Source organism: Peromyscus californicus, unplaced genomic scaffold (assembly GCF_007827085.1).
Source record: "Peromyscus californicus insignis strain IS unplaced genomic scaffold, ASM782708v3 Scaffold_19__1_contigs__length_69161282, whole genome shotgun sequence".
NCBI lineage: Eukaryota > Metazoa > Chordata > Mammalia > Rodentia > Cricetidae > Peromyscus > Peromyscus californicus.
Window position 1 is genome coordinate 36624863 of NW_026294491.1, and position 17130 is coordinate 36641992.

The window sequence follows — 17130 nt, forward strand, 5'->3', positions numbered from 1 at the left end:
GCCTCTCTTTTCTCCTTTCACTGTCTCCCGTGGATTTTCCCACCTGGCTCCATCCTGCCCTGCCATAGGCCAATTCTCTCTCAGCTTCAGTTGATAATTCTCTTGGACTATTTAAGTCCTTGTCACCCTCTAAGGTTTTGAACAAATTACTCAGTTCATCATTTTTTACCCCAACAATAGTCCATAGATGGGAAATGTCTCTGAATAATCTTTGAAAGTCATTAAGAGTCTGTAATCTATCCTTCCTAATTTGCACCTTTTGGGGTCTAATTTTTTGTAGACTTATTTTATATCCTAAATAATTAATAGAATCTCCTCTTTGTATCTTTTCAGGAGCAATTTGTAATCCTCAACAAGGCAGAATTTTCTTTACGTCTTCAAACATTCTTTCTAAAGTATCTGCATTTGAATCAGCTAGTAAAATATCATTCATGTAATGATAAATTATAGATTTAGGAAATTGTTTACATATTACTTCCAATGGCTGTCATACAAAATATTGGCACAGGAATGGGCTATTTAACATTCCCTGTGGGAGAACCCTCGATTGATATCTCTTAACCAGCTGAGAATTATTATAAGTAAGCACTGTGAAGGCAAATCTTTCTCTGTCTTTTTCTTGTAAGGGTATTGAGAAGAAACAGTCTTTTAAATCAATAACTTTAAGAAGCCATCTGTTAGGTAACAGAGTAGGCAAAGTTATTCCAGATTGTAGAGAGCCCATTGGCTGAATTGCCTTGTTAATTGCCCTTAGGTCTGATATTATTCTCCATTTACCAGATTTCTTTTTAATAACAAATACAGGAGAATTCCAAGGGCTGGTTGATTCTTCAATATGCTGAGCATTTAACTGCTCTTGTACCAGCTCTTCTGAAGCCTGCAGTTTCTCTGTTGTTAAAGGCCATTGCTGAACCCATATAGGCTTTCTGTTAACCATTTTAAAGGTAGAGTTGTTGGTGTCTTTGAAAGATCAGCAACTGTTGTGCTCTGTTCTTGTACAATCTGGATGGCCAGTGACTGTTCTTTATAATGCCTCCTAATATTTCTCCCAGAAACATGTGTTAGTTTATGGTTTGTTTCTGAGGTTGGAGGAATGTTAATCTAGGTACTCCATTTTGTAATAGATCATGGCCCCATAAATTTATTTGAGCCATCTTGCACTCTGTTTCACTTATGATAATGTTCCAATCACTAACAGCTGAACATTTACCTCCTGACGAGTCCAATTTGGATGCCAAGATTCTGGTGCAATTATTGTGACATCCACACCTGTATCTACAAGACCTTCCATGAGAACGTCATTTATTTGTATTTTTAATTTTAGTCTTTGTTCATTTATAGAAGTTTGCCAAAAAATTCACTTTATGGTTTCTCCAGAATTTCCTGTTCTCTCTGCTGTAGCTGTTCTATCACCCTGAGAGTATGGTTTATTACAATAGGCATTTGACTATTTAGTTGCTTTGAGAAGGGGTTTCTTCTATGATGGCAGGAAAGGATTGAACTGAATTTGCCGTGGGGGCCTCAGGGAGTTTCCCTATGATAAAGGCAAAAGATTACCTTGTCTGTCCCTTGTTGATCTACATTTGTTAGTCCAATGTTTACCTTTACCACACTTTCTGCATAATCCAAAATTCTGTTTGGATTACTTTCTGTTGCCATTGTTCCTTGAAGAAACATTGTTTCTAGGAACACCCTGTTTACATTCCCTTTTTAGGTGACCTTGTTTACTGCAATTAAAGTGTCTGACATTATTATTTTTCTTCAAACTCCTTGAAATCACCTTTCCTATCCATGTATCATCGTGGTCATGAGATTCAATATTAATTGTGTCCCTGGCCCAGTCCTCCAAGGGTGCTGATCTTGCCTTTATGGGCATCAAATGTAAGACGAATTGCTAAACAGTCTTACTAATAAAAAAAAAAACCTGGAGCCAGATATTGGGGTTAAAAAGCTGAGAGATCAGAAAAGCAGAAAGAAGCCAGCCATGTTCTTACCACTTGGAGATCCTCCACCAGAGACCTACTTCCTATATACCCATGCCTATATCCTTTTTGTTCTGCCATCTCATTTCCTCTTTCTGCCCAGTTACATCACTTCCTCTTCTGCCCAGCTTCGTCATTTCCTGTCTGTCTGTATAGACCTCCAGACCTTTATGGTTATTGCTGGGATTAATGGTATGTACCTCCATGCCTGGGTCTGTGCCCTGTGTGGCCTCAAACTCACAGATCCTCCTCTGATCCTCAGATAATTTTCCTCTGATCCTCAGATAAACTTTATTGGGGTACACAGATAAAATATCACCACAGAACTCCCTCTCCAGCCCTTGTACATGTTGTTGTTTTATAGCCATATTTTTTCCCTTTTGGGCCAATAGTGGAATTTTTGGGTTGTGTGATAAGTATGTCTTTAACTTGACAGGAAATGACCAAATAGTTTTCTGCAGTGCTCTTTGATTTAATAATGTAACTAATAATTTATGATTCTTGTCTTCTTAGGGCTCTCAAAGAGAATTAAGCCCTTTACCACTAAGGTAACTATTAGAGGTAGTAAGCTAGCATCTTTTGAGTATAGATTCCTTTAAATCTAATAAGGTTCTAGTTTGTACTATGCTTGAGACATTTCACTCTTGTAATTTTACCTAATTCTTAATTTTCTTCTAGAACCCTACTTCAGAGGGTTCTATGAGTGTTTTATTATTGTTGTTCTGCTTCCTTGTTATCTTAGGGTTTCTATTGCTACATCATAACCATGGCACCTCTTATAAAGAAAACAGTCATGGTGGCTCGCTTACAGTTTCAGAGGTTCAGTTCATTATCACCATGTTGGGGGAGCATGGTGGCATGCAGGCAGATGGGGTGCTAGAGCTGAGAGTTCTACATCTTGCAGACAACAGGAAGTCAACTGATAGTCACAATGAGGGAAGTTTGAGCAAAAGAGGCCTCAAAGCCCACCCCCACAGTGACACACTTCCTCCAATAAGGCCACTTTTAATAGTACCATTCCCTTTGAGGGCCATTTTCTTTCAAACCACCACACTTGTCAACATTTACTATTGTCAGTCTCTGATTTCCTAATGATGTTTAGTACCTTTTTGTGCCATATCTGTAGCGTCTTTGTGGAATGTCTACTTACTTTCTTTGTAGATATTTTATTTGGTTATTTAACTTTATAATTAATTAATACATGAGCCAAGAAATTAGAATTTCTCATACAATTGAAAACTAGATAAAACTATCTGTAAGAAAAAAGTTAGCTGGTTCCTTTTGAGTTAGGCTGTTTGAGAGTAGAAAGTTTTCAATATCAAAATCTATTTTAGAACTCTGGATAGACCATATGACAACTGTGTCAAATGGCGGAACCTTCTTGTCTGATTTCTTACCACAGTTACTTCATAGTATACTTTTCAGTATTACTTTACAAATCTATCGCATGGGTCTTAATATGTGCTGCTTTGTAAAGGAAGCATACTCTCCTATGCATTGAAGCTCATCTTCAATTTAAAACTTTAGACTAATTCTTAAGAAACATGCCGTCAATTTCAGTCTCTTCTAGTAATTGTTTCTAGTATTTTAAAAAATACTGAATGAGCCAGGCGGTGGTGGCGCATGTCTTTAATCCTAGCACTTAAGAGGCAGAGGCAAGTGGATCTCTGTGAGTTCGAGGCCAGCCTAGACTTCAGAGTGAGTTCTAGTATAGGCTCCAAAGCTACACAGAGAAACTTTGTCTCAAAAAACTAAAAAACAAAAACAAGTACAAAAACAAACAAAACAAAAAACCCACCCCTGAATGATGAATAGAAACTATTAAAAATAATTACATATTACAGGTTGGCTATTAGTTCCCTGTTATTCTAGAATTTTCTGTTTTCCTAGTTGGATTTCTCTGGAGATACCGCCTGGCTGTATGTAAGTATAAAAAAAAAAAGCATCAATTCAGTGGGTTTGAGTGAAGTTCTTTTAGAATTAAGTAAAAATATTTGCATCTGAGCAGTAATGGAAAATACTTCTGAACTAAATACTGAATGATTTTGAAAATAAGACTATATAAAGAAAATAAGGAAAACCCATAAAGTAGAAAGTTTAAAGTTTTAGAAACTGTCAGAAGTATCTACACAATGAGTTAAAAAATGCTTTTCCTTTGATTAATTTCTCTAAGTCTCACAAAATATTAAATTGATGTTTACATATGTTCACTTGTACACCTATACTAACTGGTTTAATTAATTGATTATTTGAGACAGGGTCTCACTATATAACCCTGGCTGCTCTAGGATGAAGAAATCTGCCTGCCATTGCCTCTAAGGTGTTGAAATTAAAAGTATATCTTACCTGAACTATCCTTGCATCCCTGGAATGAAGCTAATTTGATTATAGTATATGATTGCTGTTCAGGCAGACCAGTCTCTTGTTTTCGGACAAAACTCAAAATTAAGTCCCCAGCTGGAGAGATAAGGCTGCGGAAGCCAAATACACCAATGGAGCTTCAAAATTCTCAGCCTTACCGCAGTGATAGATGGCTTTAGAGACTGATCCACTTTCTGACCTCAGGCTGGAGACTGTCAGATTCCAGTTATCCTCCTATGGGCTCAGCTCCTAGCCACAGAGTTAAAGCTACTAACCCCGTCCCCTACTATTCACTGCCCCAGCTGACCTCCTGCTGTCTGAAATATTTGATAGATCAACAATCCCAGCTCTTCCCTCTCCATGACTACCCCCATAGGCCTACCCCTCCACATGACTGCCCCCTCTGGTTGTCTTCCACTATGAGGCTGTGGCAAGTTGCCCTCAAGTTCTTGGATTTGTGATTGCTCCTTGTAGGACCCTCAGAGTCAGGAGGTTCTGTGATCCACTTAAGGCCATTTAGCTGTGCAGCAAGTGCTTTTATCTGCTGAGCCAGCTAGCCATCTAAGTATGCACATTTTCTTTATCACTAGGCAGTTGTTTTCCACCTCTTGGTAGCTATACATAAACCGGGTATGTGGATATATCTGAGATCCTTTCAGTCTTCTGGAAGGGCCTTGGTATTGAAGTCTTCTGTCCAGGTGCACATAGATGAGGGTTTTTAAAAATTATATTTGACTTGATTATGATGGTGTGTGTGTGTGTCTGTACATGTGTGTACATGTGCCACAATGTATGTTTAGAGGTCAAATATAGATCATGAGCCTAGGTGGTAAGTGCCTTTATCTACTGAACAATTTTGCCAGTTCAGTAGTTGCTTTTTGATATGCAAATATGGGCAGATGAGAAAACAACATATTAGGTAGCTTAGCCAAATATCTTGGGGGATTTTTTCTGGAGTATTTTCTGACACTTGAATCACAAGATTCTGGAATAGTTAGATTTTTTTTTGAGAGTATCTCATGTACTTGCTGTGTAGCAGAGAATGATCTTGAACTCCTGATGCTCCTGCCTATGGACTCCCAAGGGCTGGTCTTATAGTTTACTATCGCCATATCTTTGAATGCCTACGTCAAAGTTTGGTTTAGTTATTAGTGGTTTATTAAATTGACTATTTTGATAACTACATATAGTTTCCTGTTTTCTACTCCTTTTCTTATGTAGGTCCCAAGTGTTCTATAGAGATACTTTTAAAAAGAAAACATATGGTTGTAGTGTAGCTTTAATAATGCAAGAATAGCTAATGCACATAGTAATGTTCTACATATGCTTAAGTGTGGGAAATACACACCTTTTTCTTTTCATAGCATATATTTTGTCAGATTTTCACCTTTGTGTTTCTTGGTGAAGTAAATGAAACTTTTTGGAACTTTAAAATGTATTTGTTTTATGCTTAAGTGTTTTGCCTGCATGTGTGTATGTGCACATCTGGTGCCTGTAGATGTCAGAAGAGGGTATCAGATCTCTGAATGTAGCTCTAGAAATGGAGTTACACATGGTTGTGTACTACCGCATGGGTGCTGGGAACCAAACCTGGGTCCTCTGAAAGATCAACAAGTGCTTTTAACCACTGAGCCATATGTCATAGTTAGGGTTTCTATTGTTGTGATGAAACACCATAGCCAAACAAGTTGGGGAGGAAAGGATTTATTTGGCTTACACGTTCACATTGTAGTCCATCATTGAAGAAAAGTCAGGAAAGGAACTCAAACAGGGCAGGAATCTGGGGGCAGGAGCTGATGTAGACACCATGGGGGGGTGCTGCTTACTAGCTTGCTCAGCTTGCTTTCTTATAGAACACAGGACTACACCCTAGGGGTGGCCTTATCCACAGTGGACTGAAACTCCCACAACAATAGTTAATCAAGAAAGTGTCCTATAGGCTTGCCTGCAGCCGATCTTGTGGAAGCATTTTCTCAACTGAAGCTTCTTTCTCTCAGATGACTCTAGCTTGTGTCAAGTTAACATAAAATTAGCCAGAACACCATCTCTCCAGCCAAACTTTATAAAAAATTTGCAGAACTTTATAAAGAATTAGTGTTATCTGCTTTCTGCTCCCAAAGATTCTCATTTAATGATTTACTTGTGTGGCCTAGATCTCAGAATTTATTATATTACCTTAAAATAAAATTTGTAAATAGTTGCAAAATTTCCAGGTGGTGGTGGCACATGACTTTAATCCCAGCACTTGGGAGACAGAGGCAGGTGGATCTCTGTGAGTCTGAGGCCAGCCTGGTCTACAAAGTGAGTTCCAGAACAGCTAAGCCTACACAGAGAAACCCTGTCTCAAAAATAAAAAACAAAACAAAATTTGCAAAAATATAGAAAAGGCCATTTATCCTTTGTCCATTTTTAAAGCAATATCCCACGTTACATAATTAGACTACAATGTCAAAATCAGAAAATCTCCATTGGCAAAGTTGTGTATAGTTCTATGTCATTGTATAATATAAATAGTTGATGTCAGTCACCATATTTGAGATAAGGAATTATTCCATTCCTACAAAGTTACTTCTTATGGTACTTCTTTGTAGTCACACCTCATTTCCTTGCCCCCAAATATATTACATCTGGCACTCATTAGTCTATTTTATAATAATAAATTTATAAGCTAAATAAATTTTTGAAATGGAATAAATTTATACCATCTCAAGAGTGGTATCAATCTAATCATATGGATACAGTTTCTGAGACAAGTTTAAAAAGTCAGAATACTGTGTAAATCCATCTAAAAGACTTTATTGGGACCACATATATGCTGTTCAGAGAGACTCTGGGTGGTTCCTTCTCTGTTGTGTTGTGGCCTGCATAGGCTTTCAGAGCCTTGGAAGAACCTGGGACACCAGAAACTGGAAATAGAGTTACTGACCTTTGAAGCTATGGTTGTGAACTTCTTCCTAGGGTGTGTGCTTTTCTGGATTTTTCCCAGAAGACCCTGTATAGAAATATGATGTGGGAACCCTTCTAGAGCATGGCCTCTGTAGGAAAAAAAATGTGAAGACCAGAATATTGAAGATGGCTACAGAAGTCCCAGGTGATATGTAAGAAGTCAAGTGGTAGAAGAAACCTTATGAAGTGTATCCTCTATGATACAAAAATGGGTAGCCAGAACATTGAAGATGGCTACCGAAGTCCCAGCAGAAGTCAAGTAGTAGAGATACTATGAACGTAAGTGAAGAAACCATCTGTGAAGACTAGATTGTGTTTTGAACAAGAAAACTTCTGCATGTGAAATCATACCCCCTGCCCCGCCCCGTGTGTGTGTGTGTGTGTGTGTGTGTGTGTGTGTGTGTGTGTGTGTTCCCTCATTTGTCATTCATTCCCTTCAGAACTCATGCAACAAAGAATATGATTACTAGGAAAATGGAGCAAAGTGCTGTGATGGCAAATCTTGGTTGTCAACTTGAGACGTCTGGGAAGTGTCTTACCTCAATTGAATTACTTTCATTGGCCTGTGAGCATGTCTGTGGGGGCATTGTCAGGATTGCTGGTTGGTAAGGGAGGGCTCAGCCCATAGTGGGTGGCACTATCTCTGACAGGTTAGCCTGGGTTATATAGAAAAGCTTGCTGACTAGACCACAAGAAGCAAGCCAGTAGACAAGTGTTCTCCTGGTTTCTGCTTAAAGCTCCTCCTTTGAGTTCTTGCCCTGACCTCCCTTAATGATGGATTGTAACCTGGAAATAAAGCCAATTAAACCTTTCCCGCTCCAAGTTGCTTTTGGTCCTGATGTTTAGTATAGCAACAAAACCGAACTAGAATTCTGGAAAACTAACTTATTTCCAGTGCTTCCAGAAGCAAAGAAAAAGTACACATTGGAGATACTGTGTAAAGGTAAGCCATGTAATGAAGTCTTCAGTTTTCTCAGTTCTCTTAGAAGTCATACAAGGGCCCATGCTGGGGAGAATCCTTATGAATATAAGCCATATAGGGAAGACTTTAGCCAGTCAAGTACTCTTCAGTTCCATGAAAGTGCTCACATTGGAATGAAACCTCCATGTAAGCATGTAAGTGGGAGAAATTTCAGTTATTCAGTTTTCTATCAAAAACATGCATGAATGTACATGGTAGAGAAACTTCATGAATGAAAAAAACAAAAACAAAACAAGCAAACAAAACACCCAACCCACCATCAATAACAAAAACTGCAAGAAAACCTTCCAGTGTTCTATTTCTTTCAGATACACAAAAGAATTCTCAAAGAAGAGAAACATACATATAAGCACTGTGGGGACAGCCTTCAATCATTCTAGTACTGTTTAAATGCACACAAAAAAGCTCACATTGAAGAGAAACCATATGTGTGTAGGAAAGCCTCAAGGACTTCAGTTATCTTAGAATAAGAGGACTTGTACCTACAGCATGTGGGACAGCTACACAGTCTTGACAATTCTAGCACACACAAGAATGGAATGGAAAGGACTTGTTTCCATTCAGATTATATGGAAGCCTCAAATAATGTTAGTTTAGCTGAGATACGATAGTACAGTATGGAGAGAATGGTCTTGAAAACATGAAGTCTTAATTAGCACACATGTAAAAATACATTGGATCAAAATCTTGTGAATGCAAACTATCACAAATGTTTATAGATTGTTAGTGATTATGTTGACTTAGTAAATTAGTGGTTGTAGATTCTCCAATAACCATGACTTCACTAGCATTGTTAGTTATTTAGATTTCTAGTACCAGACATGGCCTCCCTCTTGTTGAGTTGGTCTTAAGTTCAGTTAGAGAGTTGATGGTTACCACCAAGTTCTGTGTGCCACTCCTGGACCCTTAGGGTTATTGTGCCATGGTAGTTGCAGTTCATATGCATCATAGATGGGTCGGACTGTTGGTTGCTTCCCTCCTTTGGAAGCTTGCTTGATACCTTCTGTTACCATGAAAGCTAGGAGGGACATTTTGTTTGCTTTCAGTTTGGTGCTATAAAAATAAGACAGAACATACACATTTACTGTAATTATGGGTATAGTTCAATTCTCTCATTTATTTTTATTTTTATTTCTTCCCTCTGTTTTCATTTCTTCTGAATGAGTTACTTGACATCTTAAAATTTTCATTTTGGGGTGTGTGTGTGTGTGTGTGTGTGTGTGTGTGTGTGTGCTATTTTTTTTACTGTTTGTATATCATTTTCAGTGATTTCTCTAGGTATTACTTGTCACATTTAATACTTTGAATAAAGTGTAGAAATCTGGCTCCCTGTGAATTCTTTTTTACTTGAACATTTCATAGATGTATACAATACATATTAATCTTATCCAATCCCCACTCCCTTCTGCTTACTCTTCTGTTCCCTCCCTATTACATCTCCCTTAAGTTTCAAGTCCTCCACATATATAGATAAAGGTATAGGTATAGGTATAGGTATAGGTATAGATATCCACTAAACCAAGAACTGTCTATTTGCACATGGCTATGGGGCTAACCACTGAGAGCATGGACATCCTGCTCATGGCTACCCTTTGAAAAAGAGTGGCTCTCCCTCTCATAGCAGCAAGCATCTGCTAGTAGATTTTTGGCTAGGAGTAAGGCCTTGGGAGTTCCTCCCACCTCCATGTTGGAATTTTTAACTAGCTTGGTCTTGTGCAGGTAACCCTAGTTGTTGAGTTCATGTGTTCAACACTTATATGCTGAGGATAGCATTTTGCAGTACTCCTCTTCACCCTCTGACTTATACATTCTTTCCTTCTTTTTTATGATGTTCCCTGAGCACTCAAAGTCACTTATTTTCAGTACTTTGAACAGGTATTGAGTCTTTTTCATAACCACTACCTACTGTGGTAAGAAGCTTCTCTGCCCGAGGTTGAGAACAGTGCAAATCTATGGATAAAAACAAATATTTAGAAGGAAGTTTGACAACATGACCATTTAGAAAGACAACACCAAGAGGTTCCTCCCTTGACCATAATACTTTCCTAGCCATGAGTGTCCTGCAAAGTACTTGGTGTCTTCAACAGTAGAGTCTTACTGCCTAGTTATGGTGGTCAACTGAAAGTGGTGGCAATAACCTGTATTGTTTTTGGTGTCTTTGGGTATCCCATGCCTAACACAGATTTTTCATTTAATAACCTGTGTTTTCTGGAACATTTCTGTTCATATAGGATACCTCTGTTCAAGTTCCTTTTTTGTTGTTGTGATATTCTTTTTAAGAAATTAAGATTCTTTTATGTTTATGAGTGTTTTGTCTGCATGTATGCATATGTACCACATGTGTGTCTGGTTCCCATGGAGCTCAAAAGCGGGCATCAGATTAATGGAACTGGAATTATGGATGGATTTGAACCATTTCTGGATTCTGCGAACTGAACTTGAGTCCTCTGCAAGAGCAACAAGTGTCTCTACCTCTATGGCCCCTGTTGTTATTCTTAATTAGCTCACATTGCAGTGGGATTTCATAATAATTGTCCTTCGTTAGTTTGAGTTCATCTACCCTGTCCCTCCTTTCAATCCTTTGAAGTTCTTTTACTTTTACCCACTTACAATTGCCATAATAGATGCCTATTAGTGCTTCCTTAGTCTAAGATTTCGTCTTTGATTAGCCATCATTCCTTTGAGTATTGCCTTTATTCTCGATCTTTGATTTTGATTAGGTAAATAACAGACCTTCTGACTTCCATCTTTATGCCATTTCCTCTTCCAGTTTCCACCTCCTTACCTGTGCTCTTGATAAAGGTGATTTTCTCTGATCTGTTTGTTCCATTTTGCTAGTTCTCTCTTTAGTTTTATCTTAACTTGTACATTGAGCTTTGTTGTTTTTAAATTTTTGAATGATATTAATTTAATTTTGTGATAATATTTTAAAAGCTGTTGTTTTTTTTTTGATTTTATGTTTTATTTTATGTCTGCATTTAAATATATCTGTTTTAAAGCTTCTGTTCAATAGTGCTGTACTCGGAAATTTGGGTGTATCTCATTTAGCTTTTATACTTTTAACCTCTTATTAAATTTGTATTGCTTTTAATATAATTTGTGATTTGAAATGGGGGATCATTTTCAAAAGGACTGTTTCTGAGATTTAGCTCTCGCCTGGGTTGAGAGTGTTGTCTCCAGAAAAGTTTTGCCAGTACCACACATTTATGTGTCCAACCTGGAATCAACTTTTGACTTTTATTTTCTTTTAATACTAAGAATTCCACAAGGAAGAATTCCCTGAGCCTTTTAACAACTGACAATTTCTCTAGGCTGACCTTCCAACAGTGGCTCAGTGGCCTTAGGTGGGCTATTTTAGTCTATTCTTCATGATAAAGACTTGAGGCATCCTTTTCTTTTCTAAGCTACTGAGACAGACACAACACGACTAGTATAAGTCTCAAGGCTTTGATTATATACTAGGAGACATTCCTTACAAATTATTGCACATTTCGTCTTACATTTAAAGTGGCTTTACCAGGTGGTAGTGGTGTACACCTTTTATCTCAGCACTCGGGAGGTAGAAGCAGGTGGATCTCTTAGTTTGAGGCCAGCCTGGTCTACAAGAGTGAGTTCTAATACAGCTCAGACAACACTGAGAAACCCTGTCTTGTAAAAACAAAATAAATAAATAAATAAATAGTGACTTCACCCATTATGTTCAGTATGCCTAAGTGTGATTTTGGCGAAAGGACTTTCGTATTTCTAGAAATGGAAGTCTGTGTACTCACTTGTGGACTGTGAACTTCCTGAGGGCATAGACAGTGCCAACTTAATTCATCACTGCTTCCTCTGCACCTAGTGCTCATACATACCAAACAGTAAATGCTTGTGGAGTGAAGAAGATGCTGTTCACTAGAGATTTAATTGTAAAAGTGAAAACTGGAATAAACTTAAAAGTCTAATAACAAGGGATCGGTGTATCTGCTTAAAAGTAAGTGATTATTACTCATGTAATAATTTTTTAGCCAGAAAATCATGATCTGGAGAGCTGCATTATAAGATTTAAAATACTAAATATTAAGTATTGGTAAAATGCGATTCAGTTTAACTTTAAAGCATGATAATTCTAAAATGTGCATTGCAAAATAAAACAAGCCTGAGTGAGAGAGAGAGGAGAGAATGAATGAATGAATGAATGAATGAATGAATGAATGAATGAATATGTGTGAAGGTCAACACTGGGAGTCTTCTGTTGCTCTCCATCAATTTTGAGATCCAGTCTTTCTCTTTCTGAATCTTGGGTTCGCTGATTGGGTAGGCTGTCTGACCAGTGAGCTCCAGGAATCTGCCTTTCCCGCCCTCTCCAGCCCCAGTTCTGGGATTAAAAACACACGTGGGCCTCTAGGCCAGCCTTTTATTTGGATACTGGGGATCTGAACTCAGGTCCTCATGTGTGCATTGTAGGCATTTTCCCAACTGAGCTGTCTGTCTGTCTAGCCCTACTCCTTGTTCTGTAAACTTTCTACAGTGCGGTTTTAGAATAATGGCAATATTAAAAGGGAAAACACATTAGTGTCCTTAAAAGCTTTTAGATTTAAATATACTAAAAGTTGACAAAACATAAAAATTCCAGAATTAGTTTTTATTATTAAAATATTTTCAGACTTCTATATGAAAACACAGAAAAAGATCTTTCTGATACTCAGCGACACCTTGCTAAGAAAAAATATGAACTACAGCTTACTCAGGAGAAAATTATGTGCTTGGATGAAAAAATTGGTAAGTTTTTTTCTGTTATTGCCTTTTATTTTTCTTAAGTCTGGTAGAAAAATACATTTTTCTTTCCTTTAGTTATAATATACATAAATTTAGGAAGAGGCCCTTAGCTTAAGTTTATGAATATGATTAATGGGAAATGCATTTTTATTTGACTGCAGCATTTTTAAGCTTAGATTTAAAACCACAAATACTTAGTTATGACTTGAATTTGTCAGTGAAGAGATAAAGCAGCAGCCCCCTTTTCTTTGTTATAATTACTTGTAATCTGATACTATTTATATAACATGACAGCTTACTCAGAGCTATTGAAAGGAATTGTAATGTGTATGTATTTCCACTTTGGGGAGAAAATGTTCACATGTTTAGTTATATCTATAATAGTGTCTGAGTTTACAAAAAAGTTCACTTTGATAAAAAAAATTTCCATTTATGTTGATGTGAACCTATCTCATTCTTCGTAGAAGCAACAGACAAATTTTTTTTTAGGATTATGGAAGACTAAAGATAAGGAAATTTTTTAGTATTTGTAATTCTCAGGAAAAATAGTCTTTTCCAGAGAAGAGCACACTAATTGGTTATCCAGTACTACAGCCCCGAAAACATATATACAAGTAACACTATATGGTGTGAGCAGGTTGTATTTAAATATTTATACACATGCATGTATGTAACAACAATTAAAGAAAAAGAAGCCATGAATTTGAAACAGAGCAAAGGGCTACATGGGAGGGGTTGAGAGGAAGAAAGGAAAAGGGAGGGGGATGATGTAATTATATTATAATAATTTCAAAAATAAAAAAAAATTACTTAACACCCCCCCCCCCCCCGTTGTTCAGTAAATGTTAGTATGAGTAACTAGGTAGATGAAATTGCTACTGATTGAGACAGGAAATATTCAAAGAGAAATATGAAAGGTAATATAATAAGATACTATAACTATATATAAATGGTATTTTAAAACCATGAAGTCACCTGCGGGGGGGGGGGGGGGCAGAGAATAAGGAGAAGAGAATTCGACAGTAAGAAGAAACCAAAGAAGTAGGAAGAAAACCCAGAAGTTAATCTATTTGGAAGGCAGGAAAGAAAGGTGTTTTAAAGAGAGGGTATGATCTCTTGTCAGATATTATTGGAAAATAAAATAATATGGGGCTAAAAATTATCAATAAACTGTAGCACACTGGCAGTGACCCTCAGAAGCTTGAAGTATTATTTGTGGAAGGGACAGTGAGTTTAGGAATGAATGAGAAGTCAAGTAGAAGTGGGAAAGAACAGAAGTATCTCACGAGACTTTTGTATAAGGTACATTATATGTATGTATTTATCACATTTGTACCAAAAGGTAGATTCAGAATCCCTGAAGCAAGGCCAGGAAAGCAGTAGAGACCCACTTGTATTGGAGATGCCAGCACTGTGGGATGACCACCAGTGGTAATGGCCATTGTGAAAGTGAAACCAATTTGAGCCTTTGTGACGGGCTGGGGAGTACATATGCCTATGCATATGTACATACATACACTTATATATGCATATACCTATATATGTTTTATTTTTAATATTTTCATTAGTATAAACACACTAGAGAGTTTACAAAATAAAGAGTTGGGCTAGACTCTTGAGACATTTGGTATTGGATAACCAATTGGTGTGTTCTTCCCTGGAGAAGGCTATTTTTCCTAGGAATTTCAAATGTTAGAAATAAGTTCATCTTCCATAAGTCTAACCAAAAGAAAATTTTACCTGGTACTTCTAAGAAGAGGAAGATGTGATCACATCAACTTACATAGGAAATTTTATCCAAGTAATTTTCTTTGTAATCCCAAACAATTAAAAGATAGCAAGAATCCAGCATGGTAATTCATACCTGAAATCCCAGCACTTAGGAGGTTGAAGTAGGAGGATCATGAGTTCCAGCCAGTCTAGGCTACATAGCAAGTCCCAACTCTGTCAGGGCTATATCATGAGACCCTGTCCCCAAACCGAACAAAACAAAAAATCCAAACAAACAGAATACTGTATTTATTAGAATTTTAAAGAAGCAGATATTTGTATTTTCTTTTCTTGTTGCTGTGCTAAAGTACTCTGTCAAAACAAACTTAAGGGAGGGAGGATTTATTTCAGTTTACTGTTCAAAGTACAGTTCATCCTAATGGTAGGAAAGTCAAGACTGTAGGAGCTTAAAGTAACTAGTCACATTATGTCTGCAACAGAAGAAAGCAACAGACACGTGCATGGTGCTCAGCTTCTTTCTCTACCTTCTATATACAGCCTAGAACCTACTGCCTGGAGGATGTTCCCACCTCCAATTAAGAAATATCTCTCACATCAATTAATATAATCAAGATAATCCCATATAGGCATGCCAAGAGACCCTTCTCCTAAGTGGTACTAGATTCTGTTATGTTGACAACACCATGATAGCTAGATAATGGATTGATTGGTTTTCAGTGGAAATATACACAGATATAAAAACACCAAAACCTGTGTGTTGCCTGAGAGGCATTATTGCCTCTGAGAAAGACCATGACATTGTTAAGTACCGTATGATGTGGTTGGTAGGCTGGTATCACCACTTAAGCGCTGCACTGGAATGGCTCTTGACAGGAATTAACTCTGTAGGCATTATTCTAGAAGTTTGGTCTAGCAGAGCTCTCCTTGCAGAGCACTAGAAGAGTAGTTCTTAAACTCTGGCATGTGACATAGTCTCCTAGAAGCTAACAAAGATCGTTGGAGCCAGACTTGTTGAAGGTTTATGCCAGGTAATTCTGTGATCCTAAAGCATCTACCTCTAGACCAAAGTTCTCATCACTGTGGGGTGTGGGGCACAGTGTCCTTGTCAAAATACAAGTTGCTGTCTCCATTATCAGAATTTTTGATTCAGTAGGACCGTGGAAAGCCTAAAAGTTGGTGTTTCCTAGGTGGTTCAGACAGAGTTGGGTGACAAACTACAGTTTAAAAAACCCTGCTTCGGGGGTTGGGGATTTAGCTCAGTGGTAGAGCGCTTGCCCAGCAAGCACAAGGCCCTGGGTTCGGTCCTCAGCTCCGAGAGAAAACAAAAACAACAAAACAAAACAAACAAACAAAAAACCCTGCTTCGAAAGAAATCATTCATGCCTTCAATACTGACATTGGCTTGTCAGAGTTCTCACAAATAGGATACCATAAATGATTCTCCTACTTAGGAATTTTAGAAAAATAAAAAAGAATCAAAATTGGGAGACAATTAACTCTAAAGCTGATTTAATTGAATATTTTATTAAAATGTGTTGTCAACTTTACATTCAACAGTCATCTAGGCTAGATAGGAGAGGAATTTAATGGAGAAAACCCATCGGTTGCTTTGATATTCCACCTGCCTCATTCATTCCCTTTCTGTGCTCCCTACCACACAGATCAGTCTGATTAGATATTGACATAGAGCTTTCTTTTGCTATAATTCAAACTGTGCTTTTACATTTATGGGCGTTTAGAACTTTGTGGTTCACTATCATTTATAATCACAAACAAAATCTTTTTATTTGGGTTATGTTACTCTTAAGTGATTGGATAACATAGGACAACTAGTTGGAAAAAATTTCAATCTGATGAACTGGAAAAAAGATTTTATCTTGATTAAAACAACGCCTTTATGATTATTTAGATAATTTTACGAGGCAAAGTATTGCACAGCGAGAAGAAATCAGCATTCTTGGTGCAACCCTCAATGATCTGGCTAAAGAAAAGGAATGCCTGCAAGCATGTTTGGATAAAAAGTCTGAGAATATTGCATCACTTGGAGAGAGTTTGGCAATGAAAGTATGTTCTGAGAACTAGTAGACAAGATATGCTTAAATGAAATGTTTAAATACTAAACTGTGGGTTCCTTGACTCTGAATAAAAGAATAGGATTTTCCTAGAAAACCAAAACTTTAAAATCTGATGTTGAAATGTCTTAAGCAAGTTTTAGGAAGCATGCATGCAAATCTAGCTAGTGTTTAAAACTTATTTTTCTATCATGAATTAGTGATTCAGGTTTACTGATAATAACTAAATCAAAATAAAGTAGTAAGAATTTTTTTTTCTTTCGAACATTTTAAGTCTATCACCTTGGAAAGTCATATG

The 17130-nt window shown here is 37.3% G+C and overlaps 1 protein-coding gene across 11 annotated transcripts in view; it reads left to right on the forward strand.

Moving 5' to 3' along the window:
• Positions 1-17130, forward strand: part of Tsga10 (testis specific 10) — a 103168-nt gene that overhangs the window by 44525 nt on the left and 41513 nt on the right. For 10 of the 11 annotated variants that reach the window (XR_008219913.1, XM_052745112.1, XM_052745109.1 and 7 more), the window contains 2 exons: positions 12917-13032; positions 16670-16824. The exons of the other annotated variant lie outside the window; for it this stretch is intronic. Coding sequence is in view for 9 of the 10 variants with exons in the window: in XM_052745112.1 (XP_052601072.1) it covers positions 12917-13032; positions 16670-16824 (271 nt within the window). In the remaining variant the exon portion in view is untranslated. The remainder of the gene's footprint in view (positions 1-12916; positions 13033-16669; positions 16825-17130) is intronic. 11 annotated transcript variants of the gene reach the window in all.